Source organism: Heterodontus francisci, chromosome 20 (genome assembly GCF_036365525.1).
Source record: "Heterodontus francisci isolate sHetFra1 chromosome 20, sHetFra1.hap1, whole genome shotgun sequence".
Lineage (NCBI taxonomy): Eukaryota > Metazoa > Chordata > Chondrichthyes > Heterodontiformes > Heterodontidae > Heterodontus > Heterodontus francisci.
In genome coordinates this window covers 27,105,480-27,122,039 of record NC_090390.1, presented here as the reverse complement: position 1 = coordinate 27,122,039, position 16,560 = coordinate 27,105,480, and the positions used below count along the sequence as shown (strand labels likewise).

Below are 16,560 nucleotides of genomic sequence, written 5' to 3'. Positions count from 1 at the left end.
TTGACCCCAAGGTTAGCTTCTGACCACATATCTGCACCATCACTAAAACTACCTATTTCCACCTCCATGACACCGCCAGACTCCTCCCAGCCTCAGCTGATCTGCTGCTGAAACCTTCATCCATGCTTTCGTTACCTCTCGACTTGACAATTCCAATGCACTCCTGGCTGGCCTCCCCTGTTCTACCCTCTGTATATTTGACACCATCCAAAACTCCATTGCACCAGTCCTAACTTGGCACCATGTCCCTTTCACCCATCACCCCTGTGCTTGCTGACCTACATTGGCTCCCGGTTAAACATACCTTGATTTTAAAACTCATCCTTGCTTTGAACTCCTTCCATGGCCTTGCCCCTCCATACCTTTGTAATCTTTTCCAGCCACACAACCCTCCATATATCTGTGCTCCTCTAATTCTGGTCTCTTGCACATCCCCAATTTTAACCGTTCCACCACTGGTAGCTGTGCCTTCAGTTACCAAGGCCCCAAGTTCTGGAATACTTTATGCAACCTTGGCGTCCTTTTTGACCCTGAGCTTGTTTGAAAATCCCTCCATAGCCTCTCCCCTCCTGTTACCCTACAGTCCTCCTAGATTCCTGCACTACCCCAATTCTGGCCTCTTGCGCATCCCTGATTTTCATCACTTCACCATTGGCAGTCTTGCTTAGGCCCGAAGCTCTGGAATTCCCTCCCTAAACCTCTCTCTCCTCCTTTAAGATGCTCCCTAAAACCCATTTCTTTGACCAAGATTTTGATCACCTTTCCTAATATCTCTTTAGCTCAACTTTTTGTTTGATAACACTTCTGTGAAGCACTTTTGTACATTTTACTATGATAGAGGTGCTAAATAAATTCAAGTAGTTGTTGTTGAGAGTTGATCAGTTAAAATCTCAGAATGGAATGAAGTGATTCCTGAGGTAGCCTGAATTTTGCAGTGATGGAAGGAGTATTCAGCCCATCGTGCCAGCACTGGTTCTCTGAAACAGCTGTGCACTTAGTCTCCTTAAGTTCCATTTTCCCCATACTCAATTCACTGATGTTTGAAAGCATAACTTACAAAAATCCAAAGCATTTTCAAGTGATCTGAATGTAACCTTTTGAGATCTTTTCAGAAATTGTTTTTAAATCAGACTTAACAGTATTATCAATAAGTTGCAGTTTCTACAACATTAAAATACAGCCTCGGGAGTCAGAATCTGACATCTATGGCATTCAAATACATTACAATGCCAAAAAATCCAAGAGACAGAACTGGTACTGTGACAGAAAGGTCAGTAAGAGATCAATACATAAAGCTGGAACGCTTGCCTCCCTTGTTTGAGAAGTTGAGTGGATTACAGTTGACTGATCAGGCAGAAAAAGAATTTTAAAAACCAGTTAGTAACATCAATGATACTTGAGGCTCTGGTACACAGTCATGGGTTCCACGGGTTTTTGTCTTTGCTCAAGGAAATATTGCAGACTCACTTAAGAACTGCATTAGCAACAAAATGTGTGAATACAGTTGTGGTTACTTATCAGCACTGTACAGCAGAGTCTGAATAAAATCTCAGATCTTGGCCACTTATCCATTGGTGTCCAAAGAACAAAGAACAGTACAGCACAGGAACAGGCCATGACGCCCTCCAAGCCTGCGCCGATCATGATGCCTGTCTAAACTAAAACCTTCTGCACTTCCGGGGTCTGTATCCCTCTATTTCCATCCTATTCATGTATTTGTCAAAATGCCGCTTAAACGTCACTATCGTACCTGCTTCCACCACCTCTCCCGGCAGCAAGTTCCAGGCACTCACCACCCTCTGTGTAAAAAACTTGCCTCACAATCCCTTCTAATCTTTGCCCCTCGCACCTTAAACCTATGTCCCCCAGTAACTGACTCTTCCACCCTGGGAAAAAGCTTCTGACTATCCACTCTGTCCATGCCACTCATAACTTTGTAAACCTCTATCAGGTCACCCCTCCATCGCCGTCGTTCCAGTGAAAACAATCCGAGTTTATCCAACCTCTCCTCATAGCTAATACCCTCCAGACCAGGCAACATCCTGGTAAACCTCTTCTGTACCCTCTCCAAAGCCTCCACATCCTTCTGGTAGTGTGGCGACCAGAATTGCACGCAATATTCCAAGTGTGGCCAAACTAAGGTTCTGCACAGCTGCAGCAAGACTTGCCAATTTTTATATTCAATGCCCCAACTGATAAAGGCAAGCATGCCGTATGCCTTCTTGACTACCTTATCCACCTGCGTTGCCACTTTCAGTGATCTGTGGACCTGTACGCCCAGATATTTCTGCCTGTCAATACTCCTAAGGGTTCTGCCATTTACTGTATACTTCCCACCTGTATTAGACCTTCCAAAATGCATTACCTCACATTTGTCCGGATTAAATTCCATCTGCCATTTCTCCACCCAAGTCACCAACCAATCTATATCCTGCTGTATCCTCTGACGATCCTCATCACTATCCGCAACTCCACCAACCTTTGTGTCTTCCACAAACTTACTAATCAGACCAGCTACATTTTCCTCCAAATCATTTAGATATACTACAAAGAGCAAAGGTCCCAGCACTGATCCCTGCGGAACACCACTAGTCACAGCCCTCCATTCAGAAAAGCACCCTTCCACTGCTACCCTCTGTCTTCTCTAACTGAGCCAGTTCTGTATCCATCTTGCCAGCTCACCTCTGATCCCGTGTGACTTCACCTTTTGTACCAGTCTGCCATGCGGGACCTTGTCAAAGGCTTTACTAAAGTCCATATAGATAACATCCACTGCCCTTCCTTCATCAATCATCTTCGTCACTTCCTCAAAAAACTCGATCAAGTTATGAGACACGACCTCCCCTTCACAAAACCATGCTGCCTCTCGCTAATAAGTCCATTTGTTTCCAATTGGGAGTAAATCCTGTCCCGAAGAATCTTCTCCAATAATTTCCCTACCATACTACTTCTTGTTATAGTGGGTAAAGGCATTGCCTGATGCAGCACAAAGCCTGATCAGTAGTGAAATCAGGTCTGTATCAAGTAAATGTGAGGACTCTCTTCAACCAGTTCTTCCATTCCAGTTGCATCAATAATTTTTGGGTGCAAGAGATGACAAACTCAAGTTGGGTTGTTTACAGAAAATTTATTAGTAATTCCATTTTTGCCAAATATACAGCTATGTGATTTATCTAAATATCTTTTCATCATATTAAATTACAAAAGTAAGCAATCTTCATCAGTTAGTACTTTTGATTCCTCTGTAAAACAAGTAGCACCCATTACATATCAGCAATTACCCCTGCAATCCATCTGTAGCAAGTTATGCATATAATTCATCACAATCAAAATAAAGATAACAATTCATTATATATTAGAAGATAGATAATTCAGACTATACTGAGATACATTATGTATGATCGATTATAAATAACCACGGTATATGAATGTGCATTTGTTGCTTTTCTGATACTTTCATATCAATTCCAGCATCATTTCCCATAATATTAAAGTGTCTGTGTGCACGCTCACTAACAAAAGGGGCAATATTCCCACTTCTTCCCATCTAGGCTGCAGTTAAAATTATACTTTATCTAAAATTGAGAGAACACATTTGCAAAATGCTCCTGTTGAAAGCAAGTCATAGTTTATCAAAGAGTTCAGCCAGAATACGAGCGCTTTACTTAATAAACTGTAAATTAAGGTGACTGCTGAATTTTGCATTAACATGTACCAAACTTTGTGTGAAATGTTTTAAAAATAGTTTGAAACTTATGCAAAAACGTATCCAACTAACAATGAGTGACGAATAGACTTCTGTGTTCAAATTTAATGCCCAATCTCGAAAGGCCAACATTTAAAAAAGAATGCTGACTCACTCTAAAATAAGGAAAATTATGTTCACTTTATGTGACAATAAATTCCTCATTTAATTGGGACTGTGGGGGAGAAATGAAGCCTCTCTCAATCTGGCTCTCAATCCCACAGATCCCACCAAGGCTGCACACTGAATGCTGGACTCTGTTGATTTGATTCAAAAGCAATTTAAATTAACAACCTCGTTTCACAGTTCGTTCTCAGGTACATGACAGCAAGCTTCCATTTGCAAGAAGTCAAGCTGAAATTAGATTGAGGTCTAGTGCATGCACCGTTCTCTATTTGATGCCATGCTTCACCACAAACGACAAGTGTGTGCTGATGCAAAGAGAGGTAACCCATCTTCACCTCACTCCTCTTTCAGTATAATGAAAAGCGAACACAGTTTCAATCAGTGTAAAACCCACCAGTTTGTATTCAGTATTGATTTAGAAAAACGAAACAAGAAGTATACTGCACCATTTTCATGAAGGAATGCAATCTGCATTGAATGATGACCAATTTAATCAAGATTAAGTCTATGAAAATGTGACCTAATGATAATTTTAGGTTAGTTTCATCAAAGTAAAAGGCAAGAAATCTTAAGGTACTTAAATATGAAACTGAGCGGGACTTCAATTTGGTACTCTGTAATTTAGCCAGTCAAAATAAGCCATATAAGCTGTATTTTATATATACATACAGTGCATTAAAGGTAGTTTTCACCTTTCTATACAGAACATTTTTAAAAGGCTAAATTTACATAACCGCATATTATCCTTTTTACAAAACAAATATATTTCATAATTGTAATTTCTCAAAAGCAGTGCAGTTTAAAAGAATAGTGAGTAATCCCATTTTGTTCACTAGTTTTTTTTTCTACAAGAGAAATGTCACTGAAAGAAAGCCTCATAGACTAGTCTATGGAGGTTGAGTCTGAATGCAGAGGTTTACACATGATATTGTGCTGCAATACTTTTCTGTGGTTTCATCAATTGAAGGCTATTTATGTCAAATGTAGAATTTCTGATACAGTAGAAGACCACTGATAGGCATGTTGTGATCATAACTGTTCAAATACAACTTATTCTAATTCCTTTTGCAACAATTGCAAAAGGAGAACAGTCTGATAAATGGATGCTTTGAACACCATGGAAGAGTCTCTATCAAGCAGATTCTACGATATTCACCCAATGCTTTGACCCGGGAACAAAATGGCAGCTTAATGGCCTTGCAAATACTAACAAGCTTATTAATTGAAAGGATACCTAAACGTTTTCAGGTATACTTGCTAACATATGTAGAACTGCAATGAAATCGTAACGAGGAGCCACAATCTTCAAGAATGTTTTTGAAAGAATTAAAAACTAACATGGGTTACAAAACCTTCATTCATGTAAAATACATATTCCACATTCAACAATGAAGCAAAATTCCAGCAGTTGTTTGATGGAATGACTTGTGATGGAATTTTATAAAAATAATTTAGAAGTTGCATTGTGTACACGGTTAGACCAAAATTCAAAGCACGAATTGCAAGGGCTGAAAACAAACAAATCTAATCCAAGATAGTGACAATGACTGTTTACTGGCATATGAATGCACATTTCCTATCTTAACATAACTTGCATTAACAGTGTGACCTTGAACAGCACAACACAAACAAATAGTGATATTACTTGTATAACAGACCTATTATGAGATGATATAAAACAAAATTTGAAATCCTTGAATGAATGAAATATATTCCAAAAGATGAATAGTCTAACAGAAAGCCCATGTCAGCTGGTGGAGTTGGACAAAGTCAATCATCCCTTCAACTAGTCATCTCCTCAGTAATGTTCACACAAACAGCTGTAAATTTACTGGGAAACAAAACTGAATTTGAATAATTATAATTGGAAACAAATAAAGTTGTGGCCAGCACAATTATCAATTTTTTTTAAATGAGGCAACCAAATTAGTGAATTTTGTCTCCTTTTAAATAGAAGTGAAATGGTGTTTCAAAATGGTTTTAAAAATTGCCCAGGCACATTCCCCAAAGAATTCATTCAAAGAGGTAAAGTCTCCACAACTCACCAAGCTCCAGTCGAACTTGCAACCAGCAAAAGATCCTGCTCCCAACTACACGATGGTAGGTGGATTGTTAGAATTGTACAAATACGACCCAGTCTTAGGAGGAGAAATCAACATAAAATTGGTAGAAGAGCAGGTGAAACTAAGTGAAACGAACAACTAACCTGCAAACTAAAGCTTTCTGATATTCCCAATGTCAATGGTTATTTAGCAGCATAATTTCTTAGAATCCAACTGATTAGGCAAAAAGCTAATTGAAACGATGCTCTTCTTAAAAAAGCCCATCTCCATCCATTCCTTCGGCTATATGCAAATGCTCGGAGGAGGAGATAGCTCTGACATGTGAGTGCCTTGTTCTGACACTAGGTAGAAAATAATCAAGTCCAAATCATCCACGTTTTCCCCAAGGACCAAAATAGGAAAATTATCAATAATTTTTTGAAATCTGCAAGAATAATCAGTAGTACTGAGGGACAGAATATGTAGCAGGTCTATGAGGAATGTACAGCTGCAAAATGTAAACCTCTGTTAACAAACATACAAAAAAGCATAGTTTACAATTAAAAAATATTTCAGAATTTTTTTTTAGAAAAACACATTATTTGGTAAATACATTTAAATGATTAACATAATCTTCACATGCATTATTTATTCACTTGTACTAATTACTGCCCTGCCACAGTTCATGCCAAAAAATTCGCCTCTTGAACCCTGACAAAATAAGTGAGCAATGTGGAAATCATTTAAAATGCTATCAAAATATTGAAAGTCCATGAATCTGTGCAAATGTAAACTGTAATGAAAGGAACCCAATATTCTGAAATCTAGTGCATTTTTAAGAACTGCAAAAAATGTTTTCATTTTAGTGCTAGTGTGCTATTTTCAAATACACAGCTTGACCAGCACCAAGAATTTGGCCATTTTTTGATATGGTAAAAACCTGTTGCAAAGTTCCCACCATACAAATGTAAATAATGAAATGAAGCCAGCTACACAACTAGTAGGGATTGAGGTTATCTTACTGGAGCCACAAGTCAGTTATGGGGACATAAACATACTGTGCAAGTGCAGTTGCTTATTTACTTAATATTCTAATAGTGAAGTCTAAGAGACATTAGTTGTTGATCCGAGAAGTTAGTGTTCAAGTACTAAATATTCTTAGACATGTGATCGGTGCAACACAACAATTCCTAACATGCCTATTTATAAAGGGAAATCCAAACACACAACAGCCCAGAGGATAATGAGTGAAAACCAAATCAATAACTTGTTAAACTGGGTGTTCAAAAGTTAACTTTGGAAGTTATTTACGCGAAATATCACTTGTAAGTGAGCAAATGAGACATGTGAACAAGTCAAAGTGTGCTCGTTCTGAAAGCAACCCAGTGTTAGGAGAGAATACACTTAAAACTTTGATTAAAATCTAGTGGAGTATTTCAGTTAGAGGTGCAAGTTGAACTACAAAAGTAGGCAGATAGATGGACTACACAATAAAGCATTTTGCTTCCTCCTCTCATATCTCAGCTTCTGCAGATCACAGTATACTTAAAAAGTGAAGGGAAAAAGTATTTAAAAAGTAATAATATGCAAATGTTGCTCTATCCTGTGGAAAATCTTAGCCAGGAGGGGTCCAGCTGACTTAATGGTGATATTATGCATTAGCTTTCATTACATTCATAAATTAACAAGCCATTGCAAGACTGAAATTCTCCGGGGATTCTAGCTGAATGCGTCAAAACAAAGGGACAACTGACAATTTCTATTATGCATAGATGGGACCAGACATTTTATATGAATTGAAGTAATTCAACTGTAAAAGAACAGCTAATAAAATACGCATCTCCAGAAAAGTGGCAGCAGCAGCATCCCCGAAACAATATTAAGTCTGACTAACCTGGTCTTCACTGAAGACACATTAGTCCATAGGCACAAGTTCCATGCCTAGGATTGGCAGGCAGTTGGTTACATATCTGAAAAACCAATTACCATCATTGAAGTCTGTGGGTTTGTTACAAACAGTGGGAGCTCAAATTTCCTTGTCAGTAGTTACTAGGCTTCAGCTGCCCTTTGTAGGTTTTTGGAACTGTTCAGTGGCTGTCAATGATGAGTTTGTAAATTTTCCTGAGCTATTATAAACATCAAATCAATCACCAGAAGTACCGTACAATGAAAAGCACATACAATACACCTGGAATCACATTAGAAACATAAAATGATGCATCAGAACTTGTGCAGAAATCAATAAAATTGCTCCTTATTTATTTCTTTGCTCCCAATACCCCCATCAAAAAATAAAAAAATTAATCATCCAGCATATTTCGTAACACACTGATTAAATGTTTCAGCCCATAAATGTACTCCTCGTCTTTTGTGTTGCTAGGGAACACATGTGCAAAGTCTATCATTCTTACATCAACCTCTGGAGGCTCTTGAAGCATATTGGATGTATGCATCACATCCTTCTCCAATTGTTTTATTTCATTGCCATTGGGCTGTCCAGGTGAAACAAGAGTTAGGCATTTGCATATGCTATGGTCTTGCTCTGCATTCTTCAGCTGTAGTGGGACCATGCTTTGATGCGCCCTGAAACACCCCTTCCTGTGAAGTGCGTACATATTGGAGAGACTCTGACCAACTGAGGCCTCCACTATTCCATTCTCGGTAGAGCTCATCACATGTACGTTATTGTTGTATTCCACGACTTCTCCAGTTCGTCTTATTCCCTTTGGTGCTGCAGGTTTGTGGGGTGCATCTCGCATACCCATCGCTGTCAGCTGAGGCAACCCCTCATAAACAAACAGTAAGGAGCTTGCATAGAAACAGAGCTTATTTTGTTTTTCAAACCACTGCAGTATTTTTTCAACCTCCTGAATACTTGAGGCAACAGCATCCTTCCTCAAACAGCTTCCATCGTGGAAGAATCGAGACAGACCTGCAAAAAGATTAGCAAAATATAATCCTATTGAGAAGACAATTGAACATCCACATCAGTATCTACTTTTACTTTTAAAAAAGAGAAAGAGGAAATTTAATTTTCTATACTGAACGGCCTGATGACATTGTGACAACAAAGAGCAGAACAAACCAGTCACACCACATATAATAGGTAAACTGAGGAAACCAATTGAAATAAAAAGGCACTTGCAATTATACAGCGCCTTTCACAACTGCAGAACCTCCCAAAGTGCTTTACAGCCAATGAAGTACTTTTGTAATGTAGGAAATGAGGCAGCCAATTTGCACACAGCACAGTCCCACAAACAGCAACGTGATAATGACCAGATAATCTCTTTTAATGATGTTGATTGAGGAATAAATATTGGCCAGGACACGGGACAGAACTCCCTTGTTCTTCTTCAAATAGTGCCATGGGATTTATTATGTCCACTTGAGAGGGGAGACAGGGACTTAGTTTAACATCTCATCCGAAAGACCTCCAACAGTGCAACATTTCTCCACTACTGCACTGTATTGTCAGCCTAGATTAGGTGCTCAAATCTCTGGAGTGGGACTTAAACTCTCAACCTTCTCACTCAGAGGTGAGAATACTATGACTGAGCCACATCTGACACACCTGTTGATACCACTTAGGCTCCTGAAGAATGGGCACCTGGCTAGTGTTAACTACATGGTGCACAAAGCAGCGTGACTCAATACATTTTGATAGGAGCCTGGACAAAGTGGTAAAAATGATTAAAATCAACATTTTCACAATTCTCCTCAGAGTAGCAATATAGGGAAAAAAAGTGATGAAATATGCTGCCAGCTGTTTAAGACTTGCACAGCCTCCCATCAGTATTAACAAACAAATGTCTCCAGGTTGCCACTCAACATACAACAAATTAGTAAAACTTTGCTCACAGTACAGTTTACAGCCAGATGTTTCACAATCTAAGCAGTCAGCCTTTATTACCATCCTTATTATCAGTACTACTTTGGTTTAAGTTGTAAAGAGCATTTGCCAATGACAGTTAAAGCTACATACAAAAATTTACTGCCAGAAAAATATATTAAATTCATCGCCTGTATATATTTAATTGCACCATTTCATCAGTTTAAATCTCATGATTCATTTTATGTAGTTTATGGAATATATTCTTAATACATAATTTCCCAAACAAAAGGTGTCAATTTCTGTAATTATAAAACTGAAGTTAATAAATGCAATAGAAAATTTCCTAAAAACATTCAAATCACTGAACGATCTAACTACAAAGCTAATATAATGACAGGGTTAAATGCCTCCCCCTTAGGGAATGTGCATCTCATTATACCAATGTAGAGGCACTTGTCCATATGCAGGATTTTACTTCAATTTAATGAGGGAAATGTTATTTTTATGCTTTCAGTTTCTCTGCATCTGTTTACAGCCATTAGCTTCAGTAAATCTTTTTTGTGGCTCATTGCTTACCATTTGGCTTCACAGAATGCTACATCACAGGACCCCATTTGGACCACTGTGCCTGTGGTGGTTCGGTGGTGCTATCCAATTAGTCCCACACCCTTGCTCTTTGCCCATAGTTCTGTTATTTTATTCTGTTCAAGTATTTGTCCAATTCCCTTTTGAAAACTATTGAATCTGCTTTCAAGCTATGCATTCCAGATCATAACAACTCACTGTGTACCATACTCATGTTTCATCATGTTGACTTTGGTTCTTTTTGCCAATCACCTTAAACTTGCTTACTCTGATTACTAACCTTTCTGCCACTTGAAATAGAGTAAATAAGAAACTATCTAAGCTGGCCCATAATTTTGAACATCTCCATCAAATCACCTAACCATTGCTGTTCTAAGAACAAGTCCAGCTTCTCCACATATTTTATTTTTAATTTGTTCATGGGATGTGAGCACCGCTAGCAAGGATTGCTCAGCCCTAATTACCCTTGAGGAGGTAGTGGTAAGCCACTTTCTGAACTGCTGCGGTCCATGTGATGTAGGTACAACCACAGTGCTCTCAGGTAAGAAGGTTCAGTTCTCGAATTTTAACACAGCAATGAAGGAACGGCGACATATTTCCAAGCCAGGATGGAGACAGACTTGGAAAAAAGAAAAAAAAAGACTTGCATTTACATAACGCCTTTCATGACCACCAGACATCTCAAAGCGCTTTATAGCCAATGAAGTACTTTTTGAAGTGTAGTCACTGATGTAATGCAGGAAACGCGGCAGCCAGTATGCACACAGCAAAGTCCCACAAATGGCATGCTATCATGACCAGATAACCTGTTTCCGTGATCTTGATTGAAGGATAAATATTGACCAGGACATTTGGGGATTACTCCCTTGCTCTTCTTCAAAATAGTGCCATGGCATCTTTTACATGCACCTAAGCAAGTAGATGGGGCCTTGGGTTAACCTCATCTGAAAGACGGCACCTCCAACAGTGCAGCGTTCCCTCAGTAGGAGTGTCAATTTTGTGCTCAAGCCCCAGAGCGGAACCAAAACCAAGAACTTTGTGACTCAGAGGAGAGCGCAACCAACTGAGCCACAGCTGACATGGAGGGGAACTTGCAGGTGGTGGTCTGCTCATATGCCTGCTGCCATTGTTCTTCTATGGTGGTAAAGATTGCAGGTTTGGAAGGAGCTGTTGACGAAGCCTTGGTAAGTTGCTGCAGTGCATCTTGTAGATGATACATGCTGCAGCCATGGCGGACCGGTGGTGGAGGAAGTGAATATTTAAATTGGTCGATTGGGGTGCCGATCAAGCAGGCTCTTTGTCCTGGATGGTGTTAGCTTTTTTAGTGTTGGAGCTACACCTATCCAGGCAAGTGGAGACTATTCCAGCACACTTCTGACACCTTGTTGATGGTGGAATAGCTTTGGGGAGTCAGGAGGTGAGTTACTTGCCACAGAATTCCCAGCCTCTGATCTGCGCCAATAATCACAGTATCTATGCGGCTGGCTCAGTTAAGTTTCTGGACAATGGTGACCCCCAGGATGTTGATGGTGGGGGATGCAGTGATAGTAATCCTGTTGAATGCCATGAGGAAGTGGCTACACTCTCGGTGGAGATAGTCATTTCCTTGCACTTGTGTGGCACCAATGTTACTTGTCATTTATCAGCCAAGCCCAAATGTTGTCTAGGTCTTGCTGCATGCGCGCACAGACTGCTTGAACATCCCCACTTCTGACCTTACGATGGAAGGAATGCCATTGATGAAGCAGCTGAAGATTGTTGCGCCTAAGACACTGCCCTGAGGAACTCCTGCAAGCAATTTGAAAAATAAAGTACTCTTTTTTATGGGATGTGGACATCGCTGGCAGGCCAGCATTTGTTGCCCATCCCTAAGTGCCCTTGAACTGAATGGCTTGCTAGGTCATTTCAGAAGGAAGCCAGACCAGGTAAGGATGGCAGATTTCCTTGCCTGAAGAACATTAGTGAAGCAGATGGGTTTTTACGACAATCGATAGTTTCATGGCACCATTACCGAGTCTAGCTTTCAATTCAAGATTTTGTTTTATTAACTAATTGAATTTATTAATTAAATGAAAATTCCACCAGCTGCTGTGGTGTCCCCAGGACATTAGCCTGTGCTTCTGGATTACTAGTCGAGTGACATTCCCACCAACCCCCCCACCCCCCTTATCTCTAGTACCATTCTGGTAAATCTCTTTTGTGTTCTCTCTTCAGGCCTTGACATCCTTCCTAAAGTGTGGCATTCAGAACTGAACACAATATTCCAGTTGAAGCCTAACCAGTATTTTGTAAAGGTTTAGTACAACTTCTTTGTACTCTATGCTTATGTCAATAAAGCCAACAGTCCCATAAGCTTTTTTAGAGGCCTTCTCCTGACACTTTCAAAGACTTGAGTACGTACACCTCCAAGTGTCTCTCTTCCTGGCCCCTTTTAAAATTGTAAGATTTAATTTATATTTCCTCTCCTCATTCTTCCTACCAAGATGTATCACTTCACATTTCTTGACGTCAAATTTCAACTGCCACGCGTCTACCCATTTCGCCAGTCTGTCGAATTCCTGCTGACATCTGTTACTATCCTCCTCATTGTTTACTGCATTTCTGAGTTTTGCGTCATCTTCAAACTTTGAAATTATGCCCCGTACAGAATCATAGAAGGTTTAAGGCACAAAAGGAGGCCACTTGGCCCATTGTGGCTGTGCCGGCCAAAAAATGATCCACCCAGTCTAATCCCACCTTCCAGCATTTCGTCCATAGCACTGCAGATTATGGCACTTGAGGTGCATATCCAGACTCCTTTTAAGTGAGTTGAGGGTTTCTGCCTCAACTACCCTGTCAGACAGTGAGTTCCAGACCCCACCACCCTCTGGGTGAAAACATTTTTCCTCAACTCCCCTCTAATCTTTCTACCAATCACTTTAAATCTATGTCCCCTCATCACTGACCTCTCTGCTAAGGTAAATAGGCCCTTCACCTCCACTCTATCCAGGCCCCTCACAATTTTGAACATTTCAATGAGATCTCCCCTCAGCCTTCTCTGTTCCAAGGAAAACAACCCCCGCCTATCCAATCTTTCCTCACAGCTGCATTTTTCCAGTCCTGGCAACATCCTCGTAAATCTCATCTATACCCTCTCTAGTACAATTACATCCTTTCTGTAATGAGGTGACCAGAACTGCACACAGTACTCAAGTTGTGGCCTAACCAATGAGTTATACAGTTATTTTTAAAAAATTTTATTTTAGAGATACAGCACTGAAACAGGCCCTTCGGCCCACCGAGTCTGTGCCGACCATCAACCACCCATTTATACTAATCCTACACTAATTCCATATTCCTACCACATCCCCATCTGTCCCTATATATTGCCCTGCCACCTACCTATACTAGGGGCAATTTATAATGGCCAATTTACCTATCAACCTGCAAGTCTTTGGCATGTGGGAGGAAACCGGAGCACCCGGAGGAAACCCACGCAGACACAGGGAGAACTTGCAAACTCCACACAGGCAGTACCCAGATTTGAACCCGGGTCGCTGGAGCTGTGAGGCTGCGGTGCTAACCACTGCGTCACTGTGCCGCCCCAGCATTACCTCCCTGCTCTTATATTCGATACCTCGACTAATAAAGGAAAGGATTTCATATGCCTTCTTAACCACCTTATCGACCTGTCCTGATACCTTCAGGGATCTGTGGGCATTCACTCTAAGGTCCTTCACTTCCTCTACACTTCTCAGTAATTTCCCATTAATCGTGTATTCCTTTGCCCAGGCTACCTTTTTGGTCTTTTATGGGCCCTACTCTCTCCTGAGTTCTCCTCTCACTCATAATGTATTGATAAAGCATCTTTGGGTTCACCTTGATTTTGCTTGCCAATATTCTTTCATGCCCTCTCTTTGCTTTTCTAATTGAATTTTTCAAGATGGTGACTACGTGTAGATGAGGGTAAACAGTAGATGTAGACGACATGGACTTCAGTAAGGCTTTTGACAAGGTCCCGCATGGGAGATTGGTCAAGAAGGTAAGAGCCCATGGGATCCAGGACAATTTGGCAAATTGGATCCAAAATTGGCTTAGTGGCAGGAGGCAGAGGGTGATGGTCAAGGGTTGTTTTTGCGAGTGGAAGCCTGTGACCAGTGGTGTACCACAGGGATTGGTGCTGGGACCCTTGCTGTTTGTAGTGCACATTAATGATTCAGACGTGAATGTAGGAGGTGTGATCAGTAAGTTTTCAGATGACATGAAAACTGGTGGTGTTGTAAATAGTGAGGAGGAAAGTCTTACATTACAGGCTGATATAGATGGGCTGGTAAGACAAGCAGAGCAATGGCAAATGGAATTTAATCCTGAGAAGTGTGAGGTGATGCATTTTGGGAGGACTAACAAGGCAAGGGAATATACAATGGATGGTAGGACCCTAGGAAGTACAGAGGGTCAGAGGGACCTTGGTGTATTTGTCCATAGATCACTGAAGGCAGCAGCATAGGTAGATAAGGTGGTTAGGAAGGCATATGGGATACTTGCCTTTATTAGCCGAGGCATAGAATATAAGAGCAGGGAGGTTATGCTGGAGCTGTACAAAATGCTAGTTAGGACACAGCTGGAGTCCTGTGTACAGTTCTGGGCACCACACTATAGGAAGGATGTGACTGCACTGGAGAGGGTGCCGAGGAAACAGAGGATGTTGTCTGGGCTGGAGCATTTCGGCTATGAAGAGAGACTGGAAAGGCTAGGGTTGTTTTCCTTAGAGTAGAGAAGGCTGAGGGGGGACCTGATTGAGGTATACAAAATTATGAGGGGCATTGATAGGTTAGCTTTTAGAAGAAACTTTTTCCCTTAGCAGAGGGGTCAATAACCAGGGGGCATAGATTTAAGGTAAGGGGCAGGAGGTTTAGAGGGGATTTGAGGAAAAAATATTTCACCCAGAGGGTGGCTGGAATCTGGAACGCACTGCCTTAAAGGGTGGTAGAGGCAGGAACCTTCACAACATTTTAGTAGTATTTAGATCAGCACTTGAAACACCATAGCATAGAAGGCTACGGGCCAAGTGCTGGAAAATGGGATTAGAATAGTTAGGTATTTGATGGCCGGCACAGACAAGATGGGCCGAAGGGCCTGTTTCTGTGCTGTACAACTCTGACTAATTTCCTTTTTGATTTCACCCCTTCACTTTCTATACTCCTCTCGGCTTTCTGTTGTATTGAGTTCTTGGTGTTGGCCATAAACTTTCCTTTTCTGCCTTAGCTTACCCTGTAAGCTCCTTGACATCCATGGGGTTCTAGATTTGGCCGTCTCACCCTTTTTCTTTGTGGGAACATGTTTACTCTGAACCCCCTGAATCTCCCCTTTGAATGCCTCCCGCTGCTCTGACACTAACTTACCTTCAAGTAGCTGTTTCCAGTGCATTTTTGCTAAATCACTCAGTTTAGTAAAATCAGCCTTGCCCCAATTTAGAACTGTAACTCCTGTTCTATCCTTGTGTTTTACCATAATTATGTTAAAACTGACTGAATTATGATCACTACTACCAAAATGCTCTCCCACTGCCACTCCTTCCAACTGCCCATCTTCATTTCCTAAAACTGAGTCTAAAACTGCACCCTCTTTTGTTGGACTTGCTACATACTGGCCAAAAAAGTTCTCCTGAATGCACCACAAGAATTCTGCTCCCTCAATTCCCTTCACACAAAAACTACCCCAGTTAATATTGGGCTAGTTAAAATCCCCTATTACTGCCCTATTGTTCTTGCACTTCTCAGAGATTTGCCTACATATCTGCTCTTCTATCTCCCTCTGACTGTGTGGGGGTCTATAGGACACTCCTAGCAGTGTGATTGCCCCTTTTTTGTTCCTTAGCTCAATCCATATGGCCTCATTTGATGAACCATTCAACATATCATCCTTCCTCACAGCTGTAATAGTTGCCTTGACAGAAATCACCACTCCTCTTCCTTTCTTATCCCCCTCCCTATCATGTCTGAAAACCCTGTAACCAGTAACGATGAACTGCCATTCCTGTCCCTCCTAAGCCATGTTTCTGTAATAGCTATATCATATTGCCATGTGTCTATCTGTGCCCTCAGTTCATCTGCTTTACTTGCTATATTCCTTGCATTGAAATAGATACCCTTGAGCACTGCCAAACTTTTTTTTAAAATTTTCTAACCTTTGTTTCCTCTGTCTTCCAGAATCATCCATTAATTTTCTGCCTTCCATTTTCATTTCTG

General features: G+C 40.7%; 1 protein-coding gene across 1 annotated transcript in view; it reads right to left on the bottom strand.

The window, feature by feature from the left end:
- Positions 1–3,112: 3,112 nt before the first annotated feature.
- The window catches only part of ipmkb (inositol polyphosphate multikinase b), a 132,780-nt gene continuing 119,332 nt past the window's right edge, over positions 3,113–16,560 (bottom strand). Inside the window, 1 exon segment of the mRNA XM_068052489.1 lies at positions 3,113–8,845. Within this exon segment, the coding sequence (XP_067908590.1) occupies positions 8,214–8,845 (632 nt within the window). The 3' untranslated portion in view covers positions 3,113–8,213.